Raw genomic sequence first — 27661 nt, 5'->3', positions numbered from 1 at the left:
TAAAGGCCCCCACATGATTGTGACGGCGATCTCTGATCACCGCTACCATAACTGGCAGGAAGAGAGGACCGCCCGGCATCAAATCCCATTGTGACATTTAACACCTCCTGGTTCTGCGGATGAAATTGCAGCCACGGTCCTTGATCTACCCTAGTATATGAAATTCCTCACTGGTTACACACGGATGTATAAAGAGTTCCTGATTCAGGAGTCCCTTAAAATACGCAAGCTTTCTCTGTTGCAGGTTCAGCGTGGCACAGTATTTCACAAGGCAGAGCGTGTTTAAGGTCGTTGACCCTTGAGTAATCTGAGTCAACCAGAAAGGTGTCCTTTGCTTTGGGGCCTAGAATGTGTGGGAAGCTCTGGGCTCAGTTTCTAAATTATCCTTCATGCTCCTTTCGCTGAAATGACCCATTTGCTTCTTCACGCGGAACCGCCTCTGATCGCGGGGTAGACAGCGCGCGGGGAGAAGTGCCTTGCCTGCTGTCGCCGGCCCTGTTCCGGTCGCGGGTGATCCCTGTGCTGCTGCAGCTGTTTGAGGTGCACGAGGAGCACGTGCGGATGGTGCTGCTGTCTCACCTGGAGGCCTACGTGGAGCACTTCACTCCGGAGCAGCTGAAGAAAGTCATCCTGCCACAGGTCAGAGACGGCCGGCGGGCGCAGGCTAGACGGCCGCTGCTCGTTTGGGGGCTGAAAGGAGGGGGCGGGTTCGCAGCGCTGAGGTGATAGGTTAGGGGGTCGGGAGGCCCCCGTCGGGTCGAAAAGCTCCTCGGATACCCAGGGCTGAAATTCAGACTACATTTCCATCCCATTCACATAGGCAGATCGATTAAACTAAGGTGTTTGGTCTTAAGCTGGGAAAAACCGTAGTTCTGTTTGCTAATTCTTTTTTTTGTTTGTTTTTTTAAGTTTATTTATTTATTTTGAGAGAGAGAGAGGGAGCACAAGCAGGGGAGGGGCAGAGAGGGAGGGAGAGACAATCCCAAGCAGGCTCTGCACTACCAGCGCAGAGCCCGATGTGGAGCTCGAACTCACAAACTGTGAGATCGGGACCTGAGCTGAGGTCAAGAGACAGACGCTTAACCGGCTGAGCCACCCAGGTGTGATCCCTTGGGGAAAGGACCAAGAACCCTTTGTGGATGTTTTGTGACAGAAAGTATACGTGTCCATAATTAAATACCATCAACAAATTAAATTATAACCGAGAGGAAGATGAGATTATTCCTACCAGTGGTTTTCAGACTGTCTATCAGCCTCTGGGGAACCAGGTAATGAGTCACCCACTCTGGGGCTCCGGTTTATGTCGGTTTGCCATGGCTGACCTAACAAGTGACCGCAAACTGCATGGCTTAAAGCAGTAGAAGTTCTTTCCCGGGTCTGGAGGCCGGTCTGAACTCCAGGTGTCAGCTTGACTCCCACTGGTCCCTGCTGTGTCTTGGCTCGTAACTCAGGCCCGTCCGCTTCGTGGGACTTAGGGCCCACTCTAACCCAGGGTGACCTCATTTTAAGGCCATATTCTGGGTCGCTGCAAACTTTTAGGAGATAATATTCGACTCAGTAGGAGTTCTTTTATTTCTTTATTTTTTAAATTTATAGCCAAGTTAGCATATAGTGCAACAGTGATTTCAGGGGTAGATTCCTTAATGCCCCTGGCCCATTTAGCCCATCCCCCCTCCCACAACCCCTGCAGCAACCCTCTGTTTGTTCTCCATATTTAGGAGTCTTTTCTGTTTTGTCCCCCTGCCTGTTTTTATATTAGTTTTGCTTCCCTTCCTGTATGTTCATCTGTTTTTTATCTTAAATCCCTTATATGAATGAAATCATATATTTGTCTTTTTCTGACTATTTCGCTTAGCATAATACTCTCTAGTTTCATCCACATAGTTGCAAATGGCAAGATTTCATTCTTTTTGATTGCCGAGTAATACTCCATTGTGTATATATACCACATCTTCTTTATCCATTCATCCATCGCTGGACATTTGGGCTCCTTCCATACTTTGGCTATTGTTGATAGTGCTGCTATAAACATGGGGGTGCATGTGCCCCTTGAAAACAGCACACCTGTATCCCTTGGATAGATACCTAGTAGTGCAATTGCTGGGTCATAGGGTAGCTCTATTTTTAATTTTTTGAGGAACCTCCGTACTGTTTTCCAGAGTGGCTGCATCAGTTTGCCTTCCCACCAGCAGTGCCAAAGAGATCCTCTTTCTCCGCATCCTCGCCAACATCTGTTGTTGCCTGAGTTGTTAATATTAGCCATTCTGACAGGTGTGAGGGGGTATCTCATGGTGGTTTTGATTTGTATTTCCCTGATGATGAGTGAAGTTGAGCATTTTTTCATGTGTCAGTTGGCCATCTGGATATCTTCTTTGGAGAAGCGCCTATTCATTTCTTTTGCCCGTTTCTTCACTGGATTGTCTTTTGGGTGTTAAGTTTGATAAGTTCTTTATAGATTTTGGGTACTAACCCTTTATCTCATATGTCATTTGCATATGTCTTCTCCCATTCTGTCAGTTGCCTTTCAGTTTTGCTGATTATTTCTTTTGCTGTGCAGAAGCTTTTTATTTTGATGAGGTCCCAGTAGTTCATTTTTGCTTTTGTTTCCCTTGCCTCCGGAGACGTGTTGAGTAAGAACTTGCTGTGGCCAAGGTCAAAGAGGTTTCTCCTCTAGGATTTTGATGGCTTTCTGTCTTATGTTTAGGTTCTTTATCCATTTTGAGTTTATTTTTGTGTCTGGTGTAAGAAAGTGGTCCAGGTTCATTTTTCTGCATGTTGCTGTCCAGTTTCCCCAGCACCATTTGCTGAAGAGACTGTCTTTATTCCACTGGATATTCTTTCCTGCTTTGTCCAATATTAGTTGGCTACACATTTGATGGTCCACTTATGGGTTCTCTATTCTGTTCCATTGAGTTGAGTGTCTGTTTTTGTGCCAGTATCATACTGTCTCGATGATTATAGCTTTGTAATACAGCTTGAAGTCCGGGCCTGTGATGCCTCCAGCTTCAGTTTTCTTTTTCAAGATTGCTTTGGCTATTCGGGTTTTTTCTGGTTCCATACAAATTTTAGCATTGTTTGTTCTAGCTCTGTGAAGAATGCTGGTGTTATTTTGAGAGGTATTGCATTGAATATGTAGATTGCTTTGGGTAATATTGACATTTTAACAATATTTGTTCTTCCTATCCAGGAGCATGGAATCTTTTTCCATTTTTTTGTGTCTTCTTCAATTTCTTTCATAAGTTTCTATAGTTTTCAGTATATAGATTTTTCACCTCTTCGGTTAGATTTATTCCTAGGTATCTTAAGGGTTTTGGTGCAACTGTAAATGGGATCAATTCCTTGATTTCTCTTTCTGTTGCTTCATTCTTGGTGTGTAGGAATGCAACTGATTTCTGCTCATTGATTTTATATCCTGCAACTTTGCTGAATATGCATCAGTTCTAGCAGTTTTTTGGTGGAATCTTAAGGGTTTTCCATATAGAGTATCATGTCACCTGCGAAGAGTTAAAGTTTGACTTCCTTCTGGCCAATTTGGATGCTTTTTATTCCTTTGTGTTGTCTGATTGCTGAGGCTAAGACTTCTAGTACTATGTTGAATAACAGTGGTGAGAGTGGACATCCCTGTCTTGTTCCTAACCTTAAGGGAAAAGCTCTGTTTCTCTTCCCATTGAGCATGATATTAGCGTTGGGTCTTTCACATATGGCGTTTATGATCTTGAGGTATGATCCTTCTGTCCCTACTTTCTTGAGGGTTTTTATCAAGAAAGGATGCTATATTTTGTTGAATGCTTTCTCTGCATCTATTGAGAGGATCATGTGGTTATTGTCCCTTCTTTTATTGATGTGATGTATCACATTGATTGTTTTGCAAATATTGAACCAGCCCTGCATCCCAGGTATAAATCCCACTTGGTCATGGTGAATATTTTTTTTAATGTATTGTTGGATCTGGTTGGCTAATATCTTGTTGAGGATTTTTGCGTCCATGTTCATCAGGGAAATTGGTCTGTAGTTCTCCTTTTTAGTGGGGTCTTTGTCTGGTTTTGGAATCAAGGTAATGCTGGCTCCATAGAAAGAGTTAGGAAGTTTCCCTTCCATTTCTATTTTTTTGGAACAGCTTCAAGAGAGTAGGTGTTAACTCTTCTTTAAATGTTTGGTAGAATTCCCTTGGAAAGCCATCTGGCCCCGGACTCTTGTTTTTTGGGAGATTTTTGATTACTCATTCGATTTCCTTACTGGTTATGGGTCTGTTCAAATTTTCTATTTCTTCCTGTTTCAGTTTTGGTAGTGTATATATTTCTAGGAATTTGTTCATTTCTTCCAGATTGCCCATTTTATTGGTGTATAATTGCTCATAATATTCTGTTATTATTGTTTGTATTTCTGCTGTGTTAGTTGTGATCTCTCCTCTTTCATTCTTGATTTTATTTATTTGGTTCCTTTTTCTTTTTGATCAAACTGGCTAGGGGTTTATCAATTTTGTTAATTTTTTCAAAGAATCAGCTCCTGGTTTCATTGATCTGCTCTACTGTTTTTTTTTTTTTGTTTGTTTGTTTTCTTTTCTTTTTCGATAACATTGATTTCTGTTCTAATCTTTATTATTTCCTGTCTTCTACTGGTTTTGGGTTTTATTTACTGTTCTTTTTCTAGCTCTTTTAGGTGTAAGGTTAGTTTGCGTATTTGAGACCTTTCTTCCTGCTTTAGGAAGGCCTGGATTGCTATATACTACCCTCTTCTGACTGCCTTTGCTGTGTCCCAGAGGTTTTGGGCTGTGGTGTTACCATTTTCATTGGCTTCCATGTACTTTTTAATTTCCTCTTTAACTTCTTGGTTAGCCCATTCATTCTTTAGTAGCATGTTCTTTAGTCTCCAAGTATTTGTTATCTTTCCACATTTTTTCTTGTGGTTGATTTCAAGTTTCATAGGGTTGTGGTCTGAAAATATGCATGGTATGATGTCGATCTTTTTGTACTTGTTGAGGCTGAAATGTGTCCCAGTATATGTGGTCTATTCTGGAGAACGTTCCATGTGCACTGGAGAAGAATGTGTATTCCACTGCTTTAGGATGAAATGTTCTGAATATATCTGTTAAGTCCATCTGGTCCAGTGTGTCATTCAAAGCCATTATTTCCTTTTTGATTTTCTGTTTAGATTATCTGTCCATTGTTGTAAGTGGGGTATTGAAGTCCCCTATTTTTATGGTATTATTATCAGTGAGTTTCTTTATGTTTGTGATTAATTGATTTATGTATTTGTTTGCTGCCACATTTGGAGCATAAATGTTTACAATTGTTAGATCTTGGTGGATAGGCTCCTTGATGATAAAATGCCCTTCTTCATTTCTTGTTACAGTCTTTATTTTAACGTCTAGATTTTCTGATATAAGTATGGCTACTCCAGCTTTCTTTTGGCGACCATTAGCATGATAGATGGTTCTCTATCCCCTTACTTTCAATCAGAAGGTGTCTTTAGGTCTAAAGTGGGTGTCTTGTAACAGCATATAGATGGGTCTTGTTTTCTTATCCATTCTGTTACCGTATGTCTTTTGATTGGAGCATTTAGTCCACTGACGTTTAGAGTGAGTACTGAAAGATATGAACTTATTGCCATTATGTTGTGTTCAGAGTTGGAGTTTCTGGTGGTGTTCTCTAGTCCTTTCTAGTCTGTTGTTTTTGGTCTTTTTGGTTTGTTTGTTTGTTTTTGTTTTTTGTTTCATCTTTTTTCCCTTCAGAGAATGCTCCTCAAAATTTCTTGCAGGGCTGGTTTAGTGGTCACAAACTCCTTTAATATTTGTTTGTCTGGGACATGTCTTATCTCTCCTATTTTGACTGACAGCCTTGCTGGATAAAGAATTCTTGGCTGCATATTTTTCCAATTCAGCACATTGAATATATCCTGCCACTACTCTCTGGCCTGCCAAGTTTTTGTGGATAGGTCTGCTGCAAACCTGATCTGTCTTCCCTTGTAGGTTAAGGAATTTTTTTTTTCCTTGCTGCTTTCATGATTCTTTCCTTGTCTGAGTATTTTGTGAATTTGATTATGATATGCCTTGTTGATGGTTAGTTTTTTGTTGAATCTAATGGGAGCCCTTTGTGTTCCCTGGATTTTGATGTCTGTGTCTTTCCCCAGTTTAGGAAAGCTTTCCTCTATGATTTGCTCACATAAACCTTGTACCTAATTCTCTAATTCTTAAATCGTGCTTTTTTGCCTTAGTCTCCCTCTTTTTTCTGCTTCATTGTTCTCCATAAGTTTGTCCTCTATCTCACTGATTCTCTGCTCTACTTCATCCATCCTTGCCACCGTGGCAACCATTCAAGATTGCAGCTCAGTTATAGCATTTTTTGTTTCATCCTGACTAGCTTTTACTGCTGTTATCTCTGCAGAAAGGGATTCTAATCTGTTTTCAACCCCAGCTAGTATTCTTATTATCGTGATTCTAAATTCTGGTTCAGACATCTTGCTTGTATCTTTGTTGATTAAGTCCCTGGCTGTCATTTCTTCCTATTCTTTCTTTTGGGGTAAATTCCTTCATTTCATCATTTTGAAGGAAGAAAAGGAATTAGTAAAAAAAAATTTTTTTAAGTAAAAACAACACAAAAAAATCAAATAATGCTAGATCCTAAGTGTATTTTGGTCTGGTTGTTTAAAGGAGCTTGGTAGATTCAAGAAATAAGGTAAAGAAAAGAAAAAGGAAAAAAGGAAAACGTTTGAAAATTAGATATAATGAATACAATGAAATAGAATAAAATGAAATGATGGAAGTAAAATAGAATTTAAAAAATTTTAAAAAACGTAGTAGAAAAAAGTTAAGAATCTTTTTAATAAAAATGGAAAACAAAAATAAATGTTTTGTCTTTATTCAAAAATAAGAAAAAAAGATTGAATAGGTGGATCAGTGAACAGACTGAAATATGATTGAAATTACATCGGTTTCCCCTAAAAGTCAAACTATGAAGTTTGTAGTGCATAAACTAAGCAGGCGGAGAGATTCTTGGTGTTCCTCAAATGTGCGGTTGCCTTTTGAGCAGGGCTTAGTGTAACGGCTCCATTCTCCACTAGGTGGCACTGCTTCACTTACTGGGGAGGATTGTTTTGGTGCACGTAGGCATGTATGTGCATGTGCGGGTCAGATGAAAATGGCATATCCCAGCTACCCGGTTTCACCCTGTCTCTAGTATCAGAACTCTGTGTTCTTCCCGACTGGCAATCAAGCCTCATTTGTCTCCAACTTCTGTCCACTCCCCGCTTTTATACTGTTCTTGACCAAGCCATCAGGCTGCCAAGCGGCATCTCCTCCTGAGTTTTATCTCAGATGGTGGCTGTGTTTCCCAACCCCTCACTTCTGAGGGACTTCGGCTTTGAACTGTTCTGACCCTCTGGGGGAGGGTCTCACCAAGCAATGGCCGGGTGCCCACCTGCCCCAGAAAAAGTTCACGTGATTGTGTAGCAGCGTTTCAGTGATTGTGGAAAATCACAACGCACATCTGGCACCGGGCTTCCCCCTTATCATCCTTGTTCCAGTGAATGTGGTTCTCCAGGGTCCGGTGGCACCTTTGCCTGTGTGGGGGCCACACAGCCTCTACCAAATGTCCTCCCAGCAGGGGAACCACCTCTCCTTCTGTGGCCCGTGGCATCCTCGGGCCACACTCTCTACCCCTGGGGATTCGCCCTTCCCACCACAGCACCGCCAGGTATTGAGCTGTGGAGCCTCAGACTCTGCGCTCCCCCTTTTTAGAGTCTTAATGGAATTTAAACCCTCTCCTTTCTCCCCTTTTTTGTTCAGTCCCTTGTGTACTCTTCCTCTTCTCTCCACAAGCAAAAACAGCTCCCTGCCCTCTGCGGCTTCTCTCTCCCCCAGCTCACCTCTCTGCACCATGTACCTGCTGAGTTCTGTGGTTCAGGTTGTGCGTATCGTTTTGTTAACCCTCAAATCGGTTTTCTACGTGTGCAAGATGTTTAGTGTTGATCTGGCTGCATTTCAGGGACAAGAGACACAAAAAAAACTTTCCTTGCTGTTCCGTCATCTTGGCCCCTGCCTCAGTATGAGGTTTTAAAAGATTTTGTCAGCCATGTGGTATCTTTCAAATAATTTGTTTTCCTATGAGATTAATTTATTTATAAATTATTTGTAAGGCCTGGTTTTATGCCAGGTCTTGTGCATAGGTCCTGGGGCCATAGGGGTATATAACACACCTTGCTTTCAAGGAGCTGGTAGGTGGGAAAGATAGGTGTTTGTCACCTGTTACTGTACAACCACCCCAAAACTTAGTACCTAAAACACTTTTTTATTTAAAAAATAAACATTTTTAACATTTACTCATTGTTGAGAGAGGGAGAGACAGAGCATGAGCAGGGGAATGGCAGAGAGAGAGGGAAACACAGAATACGAAGCAGGCTCCAGGCTCTGAGCTGTCAGCACAGAGTCTGACGTGGGGCTGGAACTCATGAACCGTGAGATCATGACCTGAGCTGAAGTCGGATGCATAACCGACTGAGCCATGCACGTGCCCCAAAAGTCTTTTTTTTCTCGGAATTCTTTGCATTGACTGGGCTCAGGTTGGGAATTCTGTTGCTCCACATGATGTCAGCTGACGAGCAGTCCCCTGGGGCCCATTGAGGCTGACGCACGCAGAACGGTTCCTTGACACCTTGAAGGGGATGGCTGGGTCTCTCTCCCCACGTAGTCTCAGGATGTCTCGGGGCCTCTGTTCCCCTTCGTCCCATCTCCAGCGAGGGAGGTGGACTCCTTACAGGGCTGCCCGGGGCTACCAGAAGTGCCAGAGCAGCCTTCTGGAGGCATAGGTTAGGAGTGGACAGTGTCACTTCTGTTATGTTCTCCTGGTTCGAGCGAGTCGCAGAAGTCAGCTGAGGTTCATTAAGTGTGGGTTTGCATAGGGCATGGATACTGGGGGGCCACGGGGGCCTGGCCGGCTTTAGGGCCAAGCAAGCACAACATGGCACTTTGTATTTACATTTGCAGCAGCAACTGTTACCCTGATGTAGTTGTCTCTGAACGTATAGACGAGGGACGAAGCATCCTCTCTCTGAGAGGAGTCCTCCTACGTCTCAGAATTGGCCCTGAGCTGAGGTCAAAGAATGCGTAGGTTTTCAGCGTGTGAAAGACCGTGAAGACTCTCACTGGAGTTCTGTCCTATGTAGGGGAATAGCTTGGCCGATTTTTATGTGCTAGAAAGTTCCTTTTGGTAGCAGTGTGGAAGATGGACTGTAGGAGGGGAGAGGAGGTAGGAGGCTGTTAGAATAGTCCAGCTAAGAGAAGGCAATGTCTGGGGGACATATGACAGTGGTCATGGGAGAGGGACATATAAAGGGTAGAAGGGTAGGACGCAGCTGCTCACGAGAGAGGAGAGGCTTGAGGATGACTGAGGTTTGTGGCTTGGGTGGTTTGTTATTGTACAGTTAGCCTACTTGATGGAATTCTCATCATTTGTGAAAGAAACACTTTATTTGTACAGCTTTGTTCTGAGAACGTGCCTGATTTGTTAGCATTGGACCTGAACATCATCTTAGTCTTGCTGGAAGTCTTGATCTTAGATAAATGAGGAAACTAGAAACTAGAAAAATTAAACGATTGGTCAGTCTAGGTGACTGCAGTTAGCCCCTCTGCCACAGTTATGGACTCTTGTCACTCAGTGTCTTTTGACTGGAGTATTTAGATTCTCCCAAGAATTTGGAAAATCCTCTACAGCGATACTACCCTGAACACCCCGTCTTAGCCGATCTGACACTGAGCAGGGTCAGGCCTGGTTGGTATTTGCTGGGAGGCCTCCTGGGAGTACTGGGTGCTGTCGGCTTAAGAGACTGGAGATCTCCAGAGCACTCAGCTGCCTTTGGTCCTGGGGCGGGAGCTGACAAGCATCATGAACAAGCCTAGAACCTTTCATAGCAACTCAACACAATAATTTTATGCGATTTCCAATAGATTTATTTTTGCTTTTATTGTGTTTTCTACAATGTGTGGGTCTGTGATTGATTGGGAGGGGGACCTGTTGGGCCTTGCCCACCAGTAGTTTGACAGCTGCCGACTCGGAGCACGTGTGTAAGAAATGAAGTCATGTGAACAAGCGCGGTCTGATTGCAGCCCAGGTGCTGGCTTATGGGGAAAAAGACAGGCCGTGTGGTCGTGTACACTTACCACCTGATTTACTCCTAGGTCTTGCTGGGCCTGCGTGATACCAGTGATTCCATTGTGGCAATTACTCTTCATAGCCTAGCAGTGCTGGTGTCCTTACTTGGACCAGAGGTGGTTGTGGGAGGTGAAAGAACCAAGATCTTCAAACGCACTGCCCCAAGTTTTACTAAAATGGTGGACCTTTCCCCAGAAGGTAAGAATGATTAAATGGGCTAGCTTTTTATTTTAAATATTGTTGTTTTAACGAAATTTTTAACATTATACAAGTAAGGCAGGTGGGTTGTCTTCAGTCGGAGGATAGAGACAACTGGAAAGAAAGCATAATTTCCCTCTCCCGGTTCCTTCTGGGTGTATAAGGTAATCAATTTTAATGGTTTAGTGGGAATCTTTTCTTCCTTTTCTTAGGCCCATAAAGATACACAGGTATCTGTGTATACACACACACACACACACCCACATATCAGATTTTTTAACAAAACAATGAGAAAATACTGTGCCCAATTCTACAACTTAATTTTTTCGTGTAGTGCCTTTTCAGGGACTCGTCTCCAGGTCAATACGTAGAAATGTCACTTTTTTGACAGCTGCCTAATATTTCATTGAATACATTTCATTTAGTGATTTCCCTGTTGATGGATATTGCTTTCATTTCTGGATTTTTAACCACTACATTGCTGCAGTAGATGTCCTTGTACTTGTATCTTGATGTAGTTTGCCTTTTATTGCTAGAGGATAAGGTCCCACAAGTAGACTTACTGGGTCAAAGAATGTATTTAAAGTTTTATGGATACTCTCTGTCAGTTTCTAAAGGTTGTAGCAGCTCTTAACAACACTAGATGTTTAAGTCCTTTTGATTTTGATGGCCTCTTAGGTAAGTAGCTGTTGATTTTTAAGAACTTCAAGAAATACTTATTTCTGGCATATTCCAATTGGATATTACATGGCACGTAGCAATAATTGTTGGTCTTCATAGATTGTAAAAAGTCAAGAATAAAAATTTTATATCAACGGCATTGCTTCTTTGTTCCTTGATACAACCCTGATAGGATGGTGACCTTGTTAGGAAACGCGGATCTCTGATTCAGTTCTCACGGATGGTGAATTAGCACGGAAAACGTTACAGTAGAAAAGAACTATCAGATAGACTATTCTCTAATTCTCATGCCAGGAGAATTTTTATTTTATTTTATTTTATTTTAATTTTATTTTTTTATTTATTTTATTTTATTATTTTTTTAACTTTTTAATTCAAACCCAAGTTAGTTAACATATGGTATAATGATAATTTCAGGAAGAGAATTTAGTGATTCATCACTTACATAGAACACCCAGTGCTCATCCCAATAAGTGCCGTCCTTCATGCCCATCACCCATTTAGCCCCTACCCCCACCCAACACCCTGGCAGCAACCCTCAGTTTGTTCTCTGTATTGAAGAGTCTCTTATGGTTTGTCTCCCTCTCTGTTTTTATCTTATTTTTCCTTCCCTTCCCTATGTTCATCTGTTTTATTTCTTAAATTCCACGAGTGGAATCATAGGATATTTGCCTTTCTCTGACTTATTTCACTTAGCATACTTTAGTTCCAAAAAGATTTCATTCTTTTGATCGCCGAGTAATATTCCGCTGTATATATTTACTACACCTTCTTTATCCATTCATCAGTCGATAGACATTTAAGACTCTTTCCATACTTTGGCTGTTGTCGATAGCGCTGCTGTAAACATGGAGGTGCGTGTGCCCCTTTGAGTCAGCATTTTTGTGTCTTTTGGATAAATAACCTAGTAGTGCAGGTGCTGGATTGTAGGGTGGTTCTATTTTCAGCTTTTTGAGGCACCTCCACACTGGTTTCCAGAGCACTGCACCAGTTTGCGTTCCCACAAGCGGTGCAAGAGGGCTTCCCCTTTCTCCGCATCCTCGCCAACATCTGTTGTTTCCTGAGTTGTTCATTTAGCCATTCTGACAGCGGGGAGGTGGTATCTCCTTGTGGTTCCAGGAGGGTTTTTAAAACAACGCTGGCTTCCTGAGGTTTTGATAGGTCCAACTCTTCTTGGTGCTGATGAAATAAATCATTGTCAGTCAGGAACTCGAGGGTGACGAAGCTGCTCGCTCACTGACTAGGGTATGTTTGGAGCACGTTGAGTGAATGGAGTCTGTGTGGTACCAGGTAGTTTTGTTTTGTTTTTTGTTTTCAAGCAGAGTACACCAAACAGCAAATGAGAGATTTATTTATATTTCATACCAGAGGAATCTGTAGGGGAGGAAGGGTTTTGGGATGCAGTTTTGGGATAAGGCTGGGGGCATCGGTCTCCGAGGGCAGCTTTGTTGCATGTTGAGTCCCCACTCCAATCTGTTTTATTTATTGGATGGAGTTTCCTAATTGTGGACTTTCTATAAACTGTTGACCTATAATCTTAGTAAGAAACCGAAAAGGCACCAAAGTAGAACAGATGAATTTTTTTTTTTTAATTTTTTTTTAACGTTTTACTTATTTTTGAGACAGGGAGAGACAGAGCATGAACAGGGGAGGGTCAGAGAGAGGGAGACACAGAATCCGAAACAGGCTCCAGGCTCTGAGCTGTCAGCACAGAGCCCGACACGGGGCTCGAACTCACGGACCGCGAGATCATGACCTGAGCCGAAGTCGGCCGCTTAACCGACTGAACCACCCAGGTGCCCCGGGATGAATTTTTATTAAAATAGATTTTTCTAAAGACTTTCAGTGACTTAGCTGAGCTCTTCATCCAAGATGGCTGCCGAGCCCTGGTGACTGCCTGCATTTCATTTTTTGAAGCATTTCAAGTTTATAGTTAAGAGTGGACCTTCTTCTGAACAACATGGGGGAATGGTGGGGAGGAGCATGTCCATAGGAGGGTACCCTTGGACTTTTTTTTTCCTCCTTCTGCTCCCTTGCAGTTCACCTATATGGTCAGACTTAAGAATATGGGAGAATAGTGAGATTTATGAAAAGGGAAGAGAATTGGAGAAGGGAACATTGGTAAGAGACACTGGTAGGCCCTCGCGGGGAGGATGGTAGCAGAAGCAAGCAAGAAGGTGCTGGGCTTGTAGAGGTCAGACCCTGCAGGGCCCGGCAGGCCTCACTGTGATGACTTACCCCAGGCCCTTCCAGGAAGAGGAAGTACTAAGCCAAAAATTTTGCTAGAAACTTTTTGACCAATGTCCACGGTGGAGTATGAACTTTTAGGTAAACTGTTAAAGACTGCATTTTCTGGAAACAATTTTTTTCCCCAATTGGAAGTTGAATGTCTATAGCATAAAATTTACCAATTTTAACTGTATAGTTTTGTAGCATTAAGTACATTCACGTTGGCGTTCTTGTACTCTCGGACTTTTATTCTTAGTAGAATCAATTATGGTTTTAAATCACCAAAGTGTTCAAAAGCCGTTAACTCTTATAAGTAGGTATCCTAAAGGTTCTGTCTAATCCAGCTTCTCAGCTAGCTCTTGAATCCTTTTGAGTCCCTTACCGCCACTTAGACACTCAGCCCGTCCGTAAACACCCGGAGGACAGGCGTTTCTTCAGATATTTGAAGATGCTCTCTTCCTGCAACTTCTCTTTTGTCTGTGTTAAATACACCCATTTCTCTTAACTGTTGCTCACCTACCCTGTTAGAACAAGAAGCAATTTCTTAGCCCTTTTACTTTGGGGAGTTTTTATGTATCTTCATACTGTCCCGTGTACGTCATCGTCTGTAGCCAGCAGGCTCAGATGCGCCAATCTTGGAGAACCCCTCCTCTGGGGTTTTTCTGGCAGCACGTCCAGCAGCAAGAAGCATGTGCAGAGCGATTGTTCCAATACTCTTACACAGACAGGGAGAAATACTCAATTTATGTAGCTTTTCCACTGTTTGGATGAATGTTCTCCTGAGTATTAAGTTTTAAATTCTGAAAATTAAGGGCACCTCGGGAATACTGAGGCTGATTTCTCCTATCACTTTGGACTTTGTAGTCACCTGGGGTCTCATCTGCTTTTCCTGGACTACAGGGTACCTGCCGACAATTTCTTCGTGACTGGTGAGGAGAGCTGGTGACGGGTCTTCGGTGCAGCATTCTCCAAATTGGGTCCGAGGAGGACAGTTTTGTTAGATGGCAGTAGGTTTTCCGTGAGAGACAGAGTGGCGTGGTTACGTTTGGGAAAGCGTTAGGAGTAGCGTCCGGCCGCGTTGCACCAGACTCCACGGCCTTGCCCACGTTTGAGAAATCTGTTTAAGATGAGGGTGTGTCCGGTTGAGCACATGACACTTTTTTGGGGGTGACACTGCCTGGCTTAGAACCTTTCTCTATCTGTTTATAGACAGTTACGCCAACAAACGTTGAACATCTGGGAAAGGATCGGACGCTCCGCCTGCTGCTTGGTGTGCTTCCCTCAGAGTTCGGGTTAAGCATTTGAGTAACTTAGTTCTGTTACGTTCTGCGGGGATTCTCTTTTGTAGCTACAGTTTAGTAGCCTGGATATTTCTACGAAATGAGAGCCAGACCGTGTGTGCGTGTTAACCTTTTCCTAAATATATGGCTTGCTCTTAACATTTTATGAGGGTAACTTTTGTGCTTATGGCCACAGGTGATCAATATTCTCAGCCTATCAAATTCCCCATGAACGGACTCTCCGATGTGAAAAGTACCTCAGGAGACCGTGAAAACTTCTCATCAAGTTCTAAGAAGTCTGAGGAGTGGCCCGACTGGAGCGAGCCGGAGGAGCCTGCAAACAAAGCTGTCAGCATACAGATTGGTCCCGCGGAACCCCGCGATGCCTCCACGTCCCCGCTCCCTAACTTGAACACGGAGGAGGCGTCATGGGATGACTTTGAGCCCAGCAGCTTAGACAGTGAAACAAACGCGGGAGGAGTCCCCGCTGTGAGACCTGGGGCCGCAGGGGGACCTGAGCCCATTCCTGCCTCGTTTTCACTCACTGAAGAGCCCAAGCCTTCGAAACCCGGCCTGTGCCAGAAGGCCGGTCTTGCGCCAAGCGGGGATGACCCGGGCCACACCGAGCCCCCAAAAGTGTCACCAGAAGGACGCCTTAAGGTTCCGTCCGAACTGGGTTTAGGAGAGGAGTTTACCATTCAAGTGAAAAAGAAGCCAGTACGAGATCCAGAGTTGGACTGGTTTGCGGATATGATCCCAGAAATTAAGCCTTCGGCTGCTATTCTCATTTTGCCTGAACTGAGGACAGGAATGATGGTTTCCGGCGAGGATGACGTCCCACCAGTGATGCAGTTTTCCTCGAAATTCGCTGCCGCGGACCTTACCGAGGTGAGGATCGGTAAATCGCGTCGCTAGCGTCGGGGTGTCCTCGTCCGTGCCGGTTGCCCGGTCTCGTTTGTCACGCCTGCCGTTTTCCCAGGGAGGGAAGCGACTGACGCGCACAGCTGCTTAAAATGAGGGTACGGGCAGTTCCCGTACCCGAGGGCTTTCCTTCCCCAGAAGGATGTAGCGTGCTCAGCAAAGTGTTTAACTGGCCACTGGTTATGACCAGGATAACCTCTTTATGGGGAGAGGGATTAAGCCAAGAATAGGGTGTCTTCAGATTGATTTTGGATTGATACGGTCCTCGGGAGGTTACCTTACAAAGCTGCGGCTTTATGATTCTGGAACCAAAGCGAGCCTCCCCTCGGCTTCCTGTTCACAGGGAGGGAGGGAGTGTACTGAGCACGAGGAAGTCTGTTCTGGCGTCGAAAGGCAAGCGTTAGGCTCCTTTCGATTCAGAAATGACTGGTTTCAGCAGGCTGCCCTTGGTTTGCTTTATCTTGCTGCAGGGAGAGTCCGAAGGCTGGGGAGACGAAGGGGAGCTGAACTGGGAAGATCACAACTGGTGACGACGGGCGGAACTTTAGGGCAAAGGATTTCTTTAAAAAATCCAACTAATACCTCAAAAGCGGGCTCTGCCACCGGAAAACCCAGAAGCACCGTTTTCCCCGCCTGTGCCAACTGAAGCGTGAGCCCCCGAGTGGCGGCGCCCGGGCACCGGTCCTGTGGAGGGGCCTGGGCGCGTCTGCCTGAGGCCAGTTTCTGTGAAGGGCAAGCAGCCGTGGAAAGGTTGAATTTACTGCTTGTTTTCCAGGACGATTCCAGAGGTAAAGAAAATAAATACAAAAATTCAAGCTGGTTAGCTTAATTCTGTGCCATTTCTTTAACAAAAGAGTAAGCTTTACTACGAGATACAACTTACTGAAAAAGTTTTAGCTATAAAGTATATAAATGATTTTAGATTGCTGAGGTTTCCTTAGGCAGCTTATTTATTTGTTTACAGATGTACGAGTGAGGGGCCCTGTGGGGACCTGGGCAGTTCCTGACTGTTCCACATGTATCACGTTGTACCAAAGCTCTTCATGAGAAACCTCCCCCCTCGACCTGTTCTCTAAATAAATGTCCAATAAAGACTATTTTCGCTAGATTCAACTTTACAAAAGTTGTTTTATATGTGCTAGAAAACGCAGAGTTCCGTCAGTGCATTCATTTACAAAACACAGAGCAGGCTGACAAAGATGATTCGGAGGTTGGGGGGGGTCGGTCCATTCAGGGGCCACCTGAGAGTACAAGTCGTTTTAGCCTATCCATCCTTTCTTGGAGCATCTCCAGTTTCACTACAAGCCAGTCCGGAGCAGGAGACTTCTGGAGTAATAGTTCCACCGCCTCCAAGGCCACGGATGCTGCCTGTAGTGCTGACCCGCACTCTTCTTCCGCAGGGAGCTCACGACGGGCTCTTTTTGCGCAAGGCTGGCAAATGAGAAGAAGCTGCGATAAGTAATGCCATGATACCCATCTCAAAGATGATAAAGAACTTTCTTTCTGGGGTTCTGAACTGTGAAGTTTTATGTGCAAATTTTATTTAGTCATTGGTTCACCAGGGGAGGAGGGAACCACCACCCCTGCAATCACCTAGAAAACTCTGGGAAGGCATTTCTGGTTAGTTCCACTAACATCAGGGCCCAAGGAAACTAAGAGAAACGCCTGCCTCATCCAGTCATTTCCAGTGAGTTTCTTTGGGATTATCTTGCAATCTGTCCTGACAAAAAAGCCCCAAGTATGAATTTTCTAAATGGTTCCAGTTTACTTTTTAATGCTAAGTTTATAAATGAGGAGAGCTGTGGTCTTTCGGAAACTTTTACGGCCAATTCCAGAAACTGTCAGGCTTTTAGCATCACCGCACTGGGGTGGGAACTGGGGCTGAGCCACCTTTTGTGATCACGGCCTTCCTAAGGAAGGTCATAATAAATTCGAGAGAGAAAAAAAAAAAAAAAACATGCACAAGCAGGGGAAGGGCAGAGAGAGAATCCCAAGCAGACTCCGTAAGTCAGTGCAGAGCCCAATGTGGGGCCTGAACTCACAAACCATGAGGTCGTGACCTGAGCCAAAACCAAGAGTCGGACACCCAACTGAGTCATCCAGGGCCCCATGGTCATAATAAATTCTTGAGGGCTTATTTACACTGATATGTAACTTTCAGGCTTGAAATCTGTAAAACTAAGTCTTTCCTGAAGACTAGTTATAAACAAACTTTTCTTTTTACAAAAGTTATAACTAAACTCACCAGAATATCGTTCATTTGGACTGTGATTCTATATACATGTGTATATCAGTGCTCAAAACAATATTCTGAATATCCTTAGGGGTATCAGATTTCTGCCTTTTAATAGGTAGATGTGATTTCTAGACACTGCCCAGAATTATCCGGCTGGGTTGATGAATGAAGCAAGGGATCAGCCTAAGCATCTTGGAAGGTGAGTTCATTGGTTTTCCGTGGTTCAGAAACTACTGTTTGTCACTTCACTGATAACAAATACAGAACTTTCCCAAAAGTTACTACGAACAATTGAAAGTCCTGTTGAAAGAGCAGGGACAGTATGATGTTAAAACTTATTTGCAAGGGTGCCTGGGAGGCTAAATTTGGTTATATGTCCGACTCTTGGTTTCGGCTCAGGTCACGATCTCACAGTTCGTGGGTTCAAACCCCACACCAGGCTCTGTGCTGACAATGTGGAGCCTGCTAGGAAAGAAGAAATGTGATTTTTTAAAGAGCAGCTACTGTAAAACAGAATTTTACATTTCTAGATCTATTTGATTATATTTTAAAAATGCTTATTTTTGAGAGAGAGAGAGCGCTTGAGTGGGAGAGGGACAGAGAGAGAGAAGGAGACATAGGATCTAAAGCAGTCTCCAGGCTCTGAGCTGTCAGCACAGAGCCAATGGGGGCTCGAACCCACAAACTGTGAGATCATGACTTGAGCCAAAGTTGGTCGCTTAACACCGACTAAGCCACCCAGGTGCCCCGATGTGATTATATTTTGATATTCAATAGGAGGCCAGGAACCATCCTGGTTTTTTTTTTTCACTTTTATCAGTAAGAAGGGCAGAATTTCTCTTAAAGCTTGACCCATACTATAAAGTCCATACCTGTAAAGACGACCGCTTTGCTTCTTCTACAGCGACGTTAGCAAAGCGTTCCCAGAAAATGGCTTTTTCCTGTTTCACACGTTCCACCCTGGCAGCCGCGGTTTCATCTACAAACCCAGTCTGCCACAAATCGTGAAAAATCAAGTAAACACCAAGCATTCTCTAACAGACAGAAAATGCTGTGATATTCAGAAAATGAGAAGACGCCGTGCATGTGTGTGTAAGCACCCAGTATTAAACTATTCTGGCTTAGCCTGTGAGCTGGGCAGGTTTTGGAAGGTGGACTCATCTGTAAATGCACCACCTTCGTGTAATTTGGATAAAATCACTCTCCTATTGTTCTCCTTCCCCACAGAAAAGCCAAAGTGTCTTCTTTCCAGGAAAAACTGATAGTCTGCGAACCTTCATTGTACAGGGTGAGAAACTGGTAAAAACAACATGTACACACATACTTCACCAGCTGATGTGTGAGGTATACGTGCGTATAAACAGCCACATGGTCCCGTTTAATAATGGGCGTGGTACAAAAAAAAATCAGTAGTTGAGCATAATACACTTTCTCTGGTCTTCGAAATCTGTGGCTTAATGTCCTGCTAGTGTTGCAATTAGCCCCTTATGCCCCAGAACTGCCCCCACAGAAGTTCCAAGGTGTGCACAGACATGGGAGCCAAATGACTCAACAGTTGGGTTCTAACTATTAAAAACAGCTTTAGCAATGTCACAGTTTGGAAAACTAGGTCTTTTGTTGGCGCAGGAAAGCCACGTAAAATTCTACGTAAATGAGAGGAGTAAACGCGGCCTCTCAGGCCCCCAGTTCTCCATGCGAATCTGGGAGGGTAACGTTCGGGGCCCCTCGGTCCTCTCACTGCCTGAACTCACAGCGACTCCGCCCGGTCTCTGACCTGTCATCTGGCCCCGGCTGTTTAACTTGTGTCACCTGTGTGCTGAGCGCTATGAACAATTTAAGAAGATACTTAAGTCGGTTACAATCATACAATTTTAAAAAATGACAAAATACGTGATCCCACTATTTTGATCTACATAAATAAATACCTTCTCCAGAAAGGATACAACTTTGTTCTTGGTTTCTTCGGAACTGAGACACTGTGGGACTATCTCTTCATGATTTGTTCCCTATCAAAAGATTGATAAACGAGATCGATTTTAATGTATTTCAACAACTTGCAAAGACAAATACGAGTTTTAAGAGCAACTTAAGAATGCATTTTAAAAGAAAACTATCCGAGGACACTCAGAAGACCGTCAGCTCACAGTCCCTTCAGGGCGCCTCAGGACGACGCAGCGTTCTGCACGGGCACGGCACTGTGAGCTTTAGTCACCTCTGCCCGGTCTCTGGGCCCCTTATGAGCACAGGCGTGACTGCACAGCGACAGGCAAGAAGGCTCACCTTCTCCATGGACCTGAGCTCGCGGGGCTCTGTGTTTATCTCCCTAACTCCTACGATAGTTTGAGATGAAACGTGTTACTCATTTCAAACTCAAAAATACTGTCTGGAAGACAGTGTCCGAGTTAGTAGGCCTGGTCTGAATGCTCGCTTCTGGTTGTTACCACCCTTGACCTTAGGAAAGTCCCTTCATTTCTCTATGCTTCATTTTTAGATCCTGTAAAATAGATCGTTAGCAATACTTCCTCCAGCAGAAAATTTTAATGACCAAGATCAAAAGTAGCTCAATAAATGTTTCTAGAACGTTTTAAAATATTGCAAATATTAAACTGTTTTGGAGGTCATTATGATAGGCTGGTCTTATAATTACCTGGGCAAACTGAGTAAACGCCTCTAACGTATGTTGTTCTAGTATCCAGTTCCCGTCAGCTAACAGTAAGGCAAAAACAGAAGATAGGTTGGGCAGAATTTTGTCCTACAAAGAGAACCAAACCTTATTAGAGGAAAATCTCACTAGAGACATTCACTCTTCTTTATTTATTTTGAGAGAGAGCACGAGTGAGCAGGGGAAGGGTAGAAGGGAGGGGAGAGAGAGAATCCCAAGCAGGCTCCACGCTGTCAGCAGGAAGCCCGATGAACCGTGAGATCCACGAACCGTGAGATCATGACCTGAGCCAAAATCAAGAGTCAGACACTTAACCAACTGCATCATCCAGGCGCTCCAACATTCACTATTCTTAATGTCAGGTTTCCCCAATTCTGTCCCCGTGAGCACACACTAATCCACGTTAGGTCAGGTCACTCCTTTGTTCAAATGCTTCCAACGGCTTCTCATTTCCTTCGGAGTAAAGGCTGAAGTCCTTACAATGGCCCGGAAAGCCCCACTACCGGTGTGTTAGCTCCACTGGCTTCCCTCCATGTATCAGACGTGCTCTCAAGAGGGATCAGGCTTACGATTTCCCCCACGTGCAGGACGCTTCCCCCAGATATCTGCATGGCTTGCTCTCTCAGCTTCAGGATTCTACTCACAGCTCACCTCGGTGAGGACGCCACTGCCAATAACCCGTTTAAAACTGTACCACATACACATTCTCTCCTTCCCACCCTTGCTTGCTTTCTCTCCAGAGAAACACGATTTCATATGCTACGTCACTCCTCCTTAGTTGCCTTCCGACAGGCTGAGGGTGGATATTTATTAGTTTGTTCATTAATGAATCCCCAGTGATTAAAACAGCACCTGACACACAGCAAAAACTCAGCAATATTTTTCTTGAATAAAATGTCATCTCCTGGCTTTAAAGGCTCTTATACGCTGATGAATCCACCAAATTTTTCAGGCCTTTGCTCCGGGGAATATATAATTTCTGCTAATAAACCATTTGTTCCACATCTGGGCCCATCAGGGTGCATAGCTATTCATGAATGAGACAGTATTTCGGAATTTATCTTCTGCTAAAAAGAAGACAGCTCAAATGCAAAGATCTTTGGATAATTCTGTCCAGAGTTTAAAAGAAGCTGTCAACATCTACCTTTCTTTCATGAAACATAACCTTGTGTGGTGAAAACAGTATGATACCATTTACTTGTGAGCAAATAAGAGCCCTTTAGAAACTAGCCAGTTAAATGTTTCTATTGCAAAGATTTTAATATCTACTGAGATAACATCCATCATATTTTTGCTCCAATTACATGACAAGGTTGTCATCACCCATGGACGTGAAAAAAGCCAACTATCTAGACTGACCACAGTAATAAGGAAGGCAAAATTCAGTTCAGGAGGTTGTATCTGGAAATTAAGTAGTATATTGTCAGACCCCTGCAGTATAATTTATAAGTAAATATCCACTTGCCAATTATATATACTTTGCAACATTTTCAAAAACACTGTCTTAACAAACAAGTTCTTTTTCATGGATATAAAACCCAGAGTATATACAGTTTGATAAATTACCCAATTTCCTCATTATATACTATTCCCTAGAAGACATAAATGTCTGCCTTCCTCAGAGACCTTGTGTACTAAAGGCCAACTGGAATGAGACTCTCAGGCTACCGCCAACTCTAAATTATTTGTATGTCAAAATGTATTTTTCTAAAAAGAAAAAAACTTACAATGAGTTCTATTTTGACAAAGTCATCCTCTCTTCACAAAATACATCCCCCCCCCAACTTTCATTGTCAACAATCCACAAAATTTCAGACAGAAATCAGAAGCCTGAAAACTTTACTAATTCTTACAGAGATTTTGTTAACAAAAGAATTAAAGGAATTTGGGGAACAAAAGCATGAAGAATATTACCTGGATAGCTTGAGGTATAAAAAAATTTCCCAGAGAAGATACAAAATCGAGCACTGCCAAACAAACATGGTCAGGAGGCTCTAATTTAAGCAGTGAGGTCTGCAAAGTTACTACCTAAAGTGGCAAAGACCAAAGAACAGTTAGAAATGAAAACAAGTATTTTGTAGAGACCTAATGAGTAAGATTTTGATGGATGTGTGGAAGGGAAAACACAACAAAACCCAAAACAGCTGAACACTCAACAAAGCCTACACTTCACAAGTGGAATTTGAAGAAAACAAACAAATGCCTGACCCAATTATTACAGTATTCATCCTCCCAACTGCTGTTAAAAAAAAAAAAAAAAGTATCTTCCTGAAAAACTACCTACCAGTGCTCTCCTTTCAAATCCTTAATAGTTGTTCTGTATTATAAATTACAGTGACGGAAATTCATTATTTAAAGCAGGGATCGGCAAACTTTCTATGAAGGGCCAGGTGGTAAATACTTTAGGCTTTGTAGGTAGTATGTTCCCTGCTGCATACTCTGTTTTTTTTTGTTTTTTAGTTTTTATTTTACAAACCTTTAAAAATGTAAAAATCATCCTTAGCTCTTGTCCTATAAACAGGAAGGGAGAACCTAGCCAGGAAGCCATAGTTTGCCAATCCCTGGTTTAAAGGAACACAGAGATAAAGTCTCCTATAAAAGAAGCAACACCTAAATGAACAATTTACTTATGCTGAAATTTTAGAACTTTAGTTATGTGGGTTTTTTAAAGGTAGACACAATTCTATCAAAATTATCCATATGATTTTTCAAAAAAGATTATTAGAAACTTCAGAATCCACAAAGTCTGAGTCAATGATTTTACTGTATTCTCATTCTCTGTAATTTAGTTAATCCATGTTATGCATATAGAATTTGTAATTTATTTACTATAATACATATATACATATATTTAATACATATACATAGGTACATATATACACATATACATACACATATACATATTATGCATATATAAATATGTAATTTTTTTATAAATATGTAATTTAAAACTGCGCCTCATTAGTATGTATTTGTTAATGCCAAGTTGTGAATGTGCACAACCACTAACCAAGCTACTAAAAACAAAGTGTTAGTAGTTCTGCTTTCCAGCATATACGGTCCTGTGATAAGGTATTATTCCTTCCATCCTCCTCCAAGGAATGATTAGTTTTACCTCGTAACTGTTTATTTCTTAATGTGCCTGTAAGCTTAAGCCAACTCTCGATTTGGGGGATCAGTTCTGTCCAAGATGGACTAATTCCAAAGCCTCTGGAATCGTTTCAGAGAAGACGGAGGCCTTTTGCCGTCTCCTCCCTGTATCGGCTTAGAAACGCCAAAGGCAGGCAGTGACTAGGCGGCATCAAAAGGATCCCCCCGACAGTGACCTCGTCCTGCCGGCTCCAGCCATGCAGGCTGGGGGCCAGAGAGAAAATTCAGTAGTCCTTTACGTCAGAATCATGCTTTCAAAGAGACCGTGAAGACGGTCCTTAAGTCCACATTGCTTATATTCCGCACTCCCACAGCTGCTGAAATATATTTGAGCACGGTATGCATGCAAAGTTCACACATGAGCTATGACTCCTGGCCTCAGGGATGTTCTGGGGCAGTTAAAGCTTGGACTATTTGGCATCAGGGAGATAGGGAAGAACAGATATGGGCTGAGCCAACAGCCTGTATCCTAACCATACTCTACTGGATGAGTGAAAGAAACGAGGGGACCGCCCTAAGATAAAGCAAACCTGTGACGTTTACATTCAGTCCAGCAGGAAAGGGGGAACAAGCAAACTGAGCAACAGATCGCTAAAAAGGGCTGTTTCTACAAAGCTATTTTAGGTCATACCAGTTCAATAATTTCCTCAGCAAAGTATCAACAATTTGTTCACTGTCCTTACCTGACTTATCAGATGAGGATCTAGAGTTTGAACGAAAAATCCCAACAGTGAAAGTAAAAGGCTAAGTGTCTGCTGAACGTAAGGTTGACCTGTTACCTTAAATAAGAAACACAAAATAATTTTGGTGAAAATTTTCAATTACATGAAAATAGCTACCTTTTAATGAACATTTATTATACACTAGGCAATATGCTAAGTGTTTTATATTACCTCACATATACCTTATAACTCTACGAAGTAGCTCTTACTACCCTCACTTTACCAAAAAATAAGAAAAAGGGGCAGAGAGGTTAAATAATTTGCTCAAGATCCCATGACCAGAAATTCCATTTCTCTTCTCTGTAACTGTGGTTTCTATCATGATATGGTAAGCTGGATCACCAGCAGAGAGATCCTCAATGAATATTTACTGAATGATTTGTGAGGATTGGGGGAAAGCACTTCCTGAAGTTAAAATACTAAAGAAGGGAAATTTAACCATACGTAAATTTTAATGATAAAACATTATCTGCAAAACCATTTCTATTATTTACCAAAAGTGTGAATGTTGCCTTCAGCTTCCAGCAGCTGGCACTACTCAAAGAAACCAAATGTCCTATTTAGATTTTTAAACTAAATGTCATTTGGAAACCACAATAATCTGTGGGACACCCATCATCCCAATTCTAGCCTGTCACCTGGCCTCTGCCATCGCTGGGGAAGAGGAACACAAAGCAGCCATAGCCATCCACTTGTCCCTGCCGCCTTTAGGCCAGGTCACTCTCCACTGCCCAAAAGATTTCACGGAAGACCCCAGAACCACAGAAACAGGCTATACTAACCCAACAGAGAAGAGAAACAATACCAAGAAGGGTTTGATTTTTTTTAATAGGGTCCAAATGGTCATGAAAATAGTTAGCTGGACTGTCAGTCACTCTACTAGGCTCTAGTTTTACTAGTGGAATCCTGTGACACTCAAAAAGAACTGGTTGAAAGAGCACAAATAGGTATTTTAAGTTCTGACTGCAAGTTCTATCAAGCACCTAAAGAAATTACATACATTTCACTCCACACGGAAATTTTGGTGCTATTCTTTTTTCAGTATTTTATTTGTTCTCCGGAGAAATTATCAGCTGCTTTCCTTACCAGCATAGTGTTTAAAAATGCCCAAAGCTGACTCCCGATTTCCAGAATTGCAGTCTGCTGTGCAATATCCAAAGCTTCACTAGCAGAATTACACACAGCAAGCAAAGCAGAAAGCAGTGTGTTCTGTAAGTGGAGACAGAGGGAAAGAACCGAGGTTAGATCCCACTCTAAAGGAGCCGAGGCCCCAGAGGTTATGGGTAACTTGTACCTCTGCATAAAAACCCGTGGCCAATGTGTATTCTAAGACCCAATGCCATCTTTTCAGCTACTTCATTAATACATTTTATTAAAAATAATTTTCCTTATAGACAAACATCTGCTTGATTTTCTACATATTGTTTTTCCTTTTAGGTTAAAATTTAATATCAAAATGGAAACAGCATTGTATTTTAATACAATGATACAGACTGTCCATATAATCAAGCTAATTTTATAATATTCATCAACTACAGATTCTATTTTTTTCACATGATGCACCTAGCAATCTTTTACCATTACTAGATTTATAAAAATCTATTTATAAAAATCTATTTATAAAAATGGTAAAATCTAGTAATCTATTGCTGTTGTTTCACAATTAATCTTTAAAATTCCTCAACAACACTCTGCATTTAATAAACAAATACAATACATGAGAAGTACACTATCTAGAACTTGAAACTAAAAACCGTCTTATCTGGATCTGCTCGTATCTATATATGGAATCTCTCTCTCTGGACAGGAGTGCAGTGGGCTGCACGTAATGATTAGTAACAATGCCTTTAACCCATTATACTTCAACAACATTTAAGTTTGAAGGATTAGCGCACAGCTTTTTATTTAAGATTTACCTATTTCCTTCTACAAATAAGCATGTAAAATGACCTGCTGAAATAAAGTTTTGGTCAGGGCAAAGATATATTCAAGTTTAGAAAACAGGTGCATTATTTTGCCTACTCCAAAAAATTTTTTATCTTCAACTGCAAAAATCAGTGCACAATAAATGTAAAACCTGAACAATCTAAGCTACTCCTGTGTATTTCAAAGTTATCTCAAAATAAATGAAAATAAAAACTTGTATTTCCTTTAATATGTGTATATGTTTTAAATTATCCTGATAATTTAAAAAATTATTTTTAATAAAATTTTATTTTATTAAAATTATTTTTTAATAAAATGTATTAATGAAGTAGCTGAAAAGATGGCACTGGGTCTTAGAATACAAATTTGACACAGGTTTTTACGCAGAGTTAGAAGTTATTCATAACCTCTGGGGCCTCAGCTCCTTTAGACTTCATTATCATCAAGTGCCATGAATAGAACAGAGCGTCAGAACACTTACACTCAGTGTGGAGATCTAAGCCTTGAAAAAACCCTGACCTCGTAATTTAAAATTGCAAATAGACCCCCAGCCCCTTGAATATCCTGTCCCCATCCCTGCTTGATTTTTCTCCACTTATCCCAAACTAATCTAAAACATTTACAAATATATTCATTACTTATTTTACTGTCCACAGCTGAGCTAGAGTACAAGTTCACGAGAACAGGAATTTTTGTTTTGTTCCCTATTCTATCCCCAATGCCTAGAACAGTGCTTGGCACACAAGAGTGTCCAAAATATGCTTGCTGGATGAAATAAATGAGGAGAAAATGATACTAAACTGGAAAACTGAACCACATGTAGTATAGTCAATTTTTCAATCAATTTTAAAAAATCATGTAGTTTTTACTTCTTCTAGATGAACTTCTTTTACGTTTCATTAAGAGGGAACATAAAGCTCCTAAGAACTACATAAAGACTCAGAATAGGTGTGTCTAAAACGGGGGCTGCATTTTGTCAAACAGAAGAGTCATGTCTGCCTAATCTAATGATGTGTCAGCAAAATCACTGCAAATAAAATATTTCATACTGAGTTTCATCTTGGTCCAGTGTGTCTTAAACTGCAGACCCTCAGCCCCCAATGTAATTTACATCAAGATGGAGTAAGTTTCTCACAGACCCCTTTACAATGTAGAATCTGAAAGCTTGCTAGTTTCTAACCTGAGGGCAGAGACTGTATCCTTCTTATTAACAACCCATCACTAGTACCTTAAGTAGTGCTCAATAAACAGTTACTAAATGAACCAAATCAATCAAAATTCTTTTCTTACCAGAGAGTCAAGCTCTCCCAAAGTACGACTATTGCTTAGCCACTCCGTACACCGTGCAATGCCTACTCCGACGACCTCTTGTGCGGCTTGTTTCCTAAGCTCGGCAGGTAACGCCTGGAAGGAAATATATTGCCACAGAGACAGATTTTCTGCTTCTCTGGGGGAAAATTTCTGGATGAACTCCACCTGAAAAAAATTGAAGAGTCACAGAAGACGATCTG

The 27661-nt window shown here is 42.1% G+C and overlaps 2 protein-coding genes across 13 annotated transcripts in view; one reads left to right on the top strand and one right to left on the bottom strand.

Moving 5' to 3' along the window:
• The window catches only part of SCYL3 (SCY1 like pseudokinase 3), a 41187-nt gene extending 24918 nt beyond the window's left edge, over window positions 1-16269 (top strand). For all 9 annotated transcript variants that reach the window (XM_042977001.1, XM_042977002.1, XM_042976999.1 and 6 more), the window contains 4 exons: window positions 455-639; window positions 10172-10343; window positions 14730-15421; window positions 15925-16269. In XM_042977001.1, the coding sequence (XP_042832935.1) occupies window positions 455-639; window positions 10172-10343; window positions 14730-15421; window positions 15925-15984 (1109 nt within the window). In that variant the 3' untranslated portion in view covers window positions 15985-16269. The remainder of the gene's footprint in view (window positions 1-454; window positions 640-10171; window positions 10344-14729; window positions 15422-15924) is intronic.
• A 296-nt stretch (window positions 16270-16565) lies between these two features.
• The window catches only part of CF3H1orf112 (chromosome F3 C1orf112 homolog), a 45136-nt gene continuing 34040 nt past the window's right edge, over window positions 16566-27661 (bottom strand). For 3 of the 4 annotated variants that reach the window (XM_042976994.1, XM_042976995.1, XM_007077021.3), the window contains 8 exons: window positions 27441-27626; window positions 25311-25433; window positions 24186-24281; window positions 22267-22380; window positions 20338-20442; window positions 19616-19696; window positions 18563-18682; window positions 16566-16885 (listed from right to left, as the gene is read on the bottom strand). In XM_042976994.1, coding sequence (XP_042832928.1) covers window positions 16685-16885; window positions 18563-18682; window positions 19616-19696; window positions 20338-20442; window positions 22267-22380; window positions 24186-24281; window positions 25311-25433; window positions 27441-27626 — 1026 coding nt within the window. In that variant the 3' untranslated portion in view covers window positions 16566-16684. The remainder of the gene's footprint in view (window positions 16886-18562; window positions 18683-19615; window positions 19697-20337; window positions 20443-22266; window positions 22381-24185; window positions 24282-25310; window positions 25434-27440; window positions 27627-27661) is intronic. The other variant, XM_042976996.1, reaches the window with a different exon arrangement.

Source organism: Panthera tigris, chromosome F3 (assembly GCF_018350195.1).
Source record: "Panthera tigris isolate Pti1 chromosome F3, P.tigris_Pti1_mat1.1, whole genome shotgun sequence".
Taxonomy (NCBI): Eukaryota; Metazoa; Chordata; class Mammalia; order Carnivora; family Felidae; genus Panthera; species Panthera tigris.
This window is presented reverse-complemented; position numbering and strand designations above follow the sequence as displayed.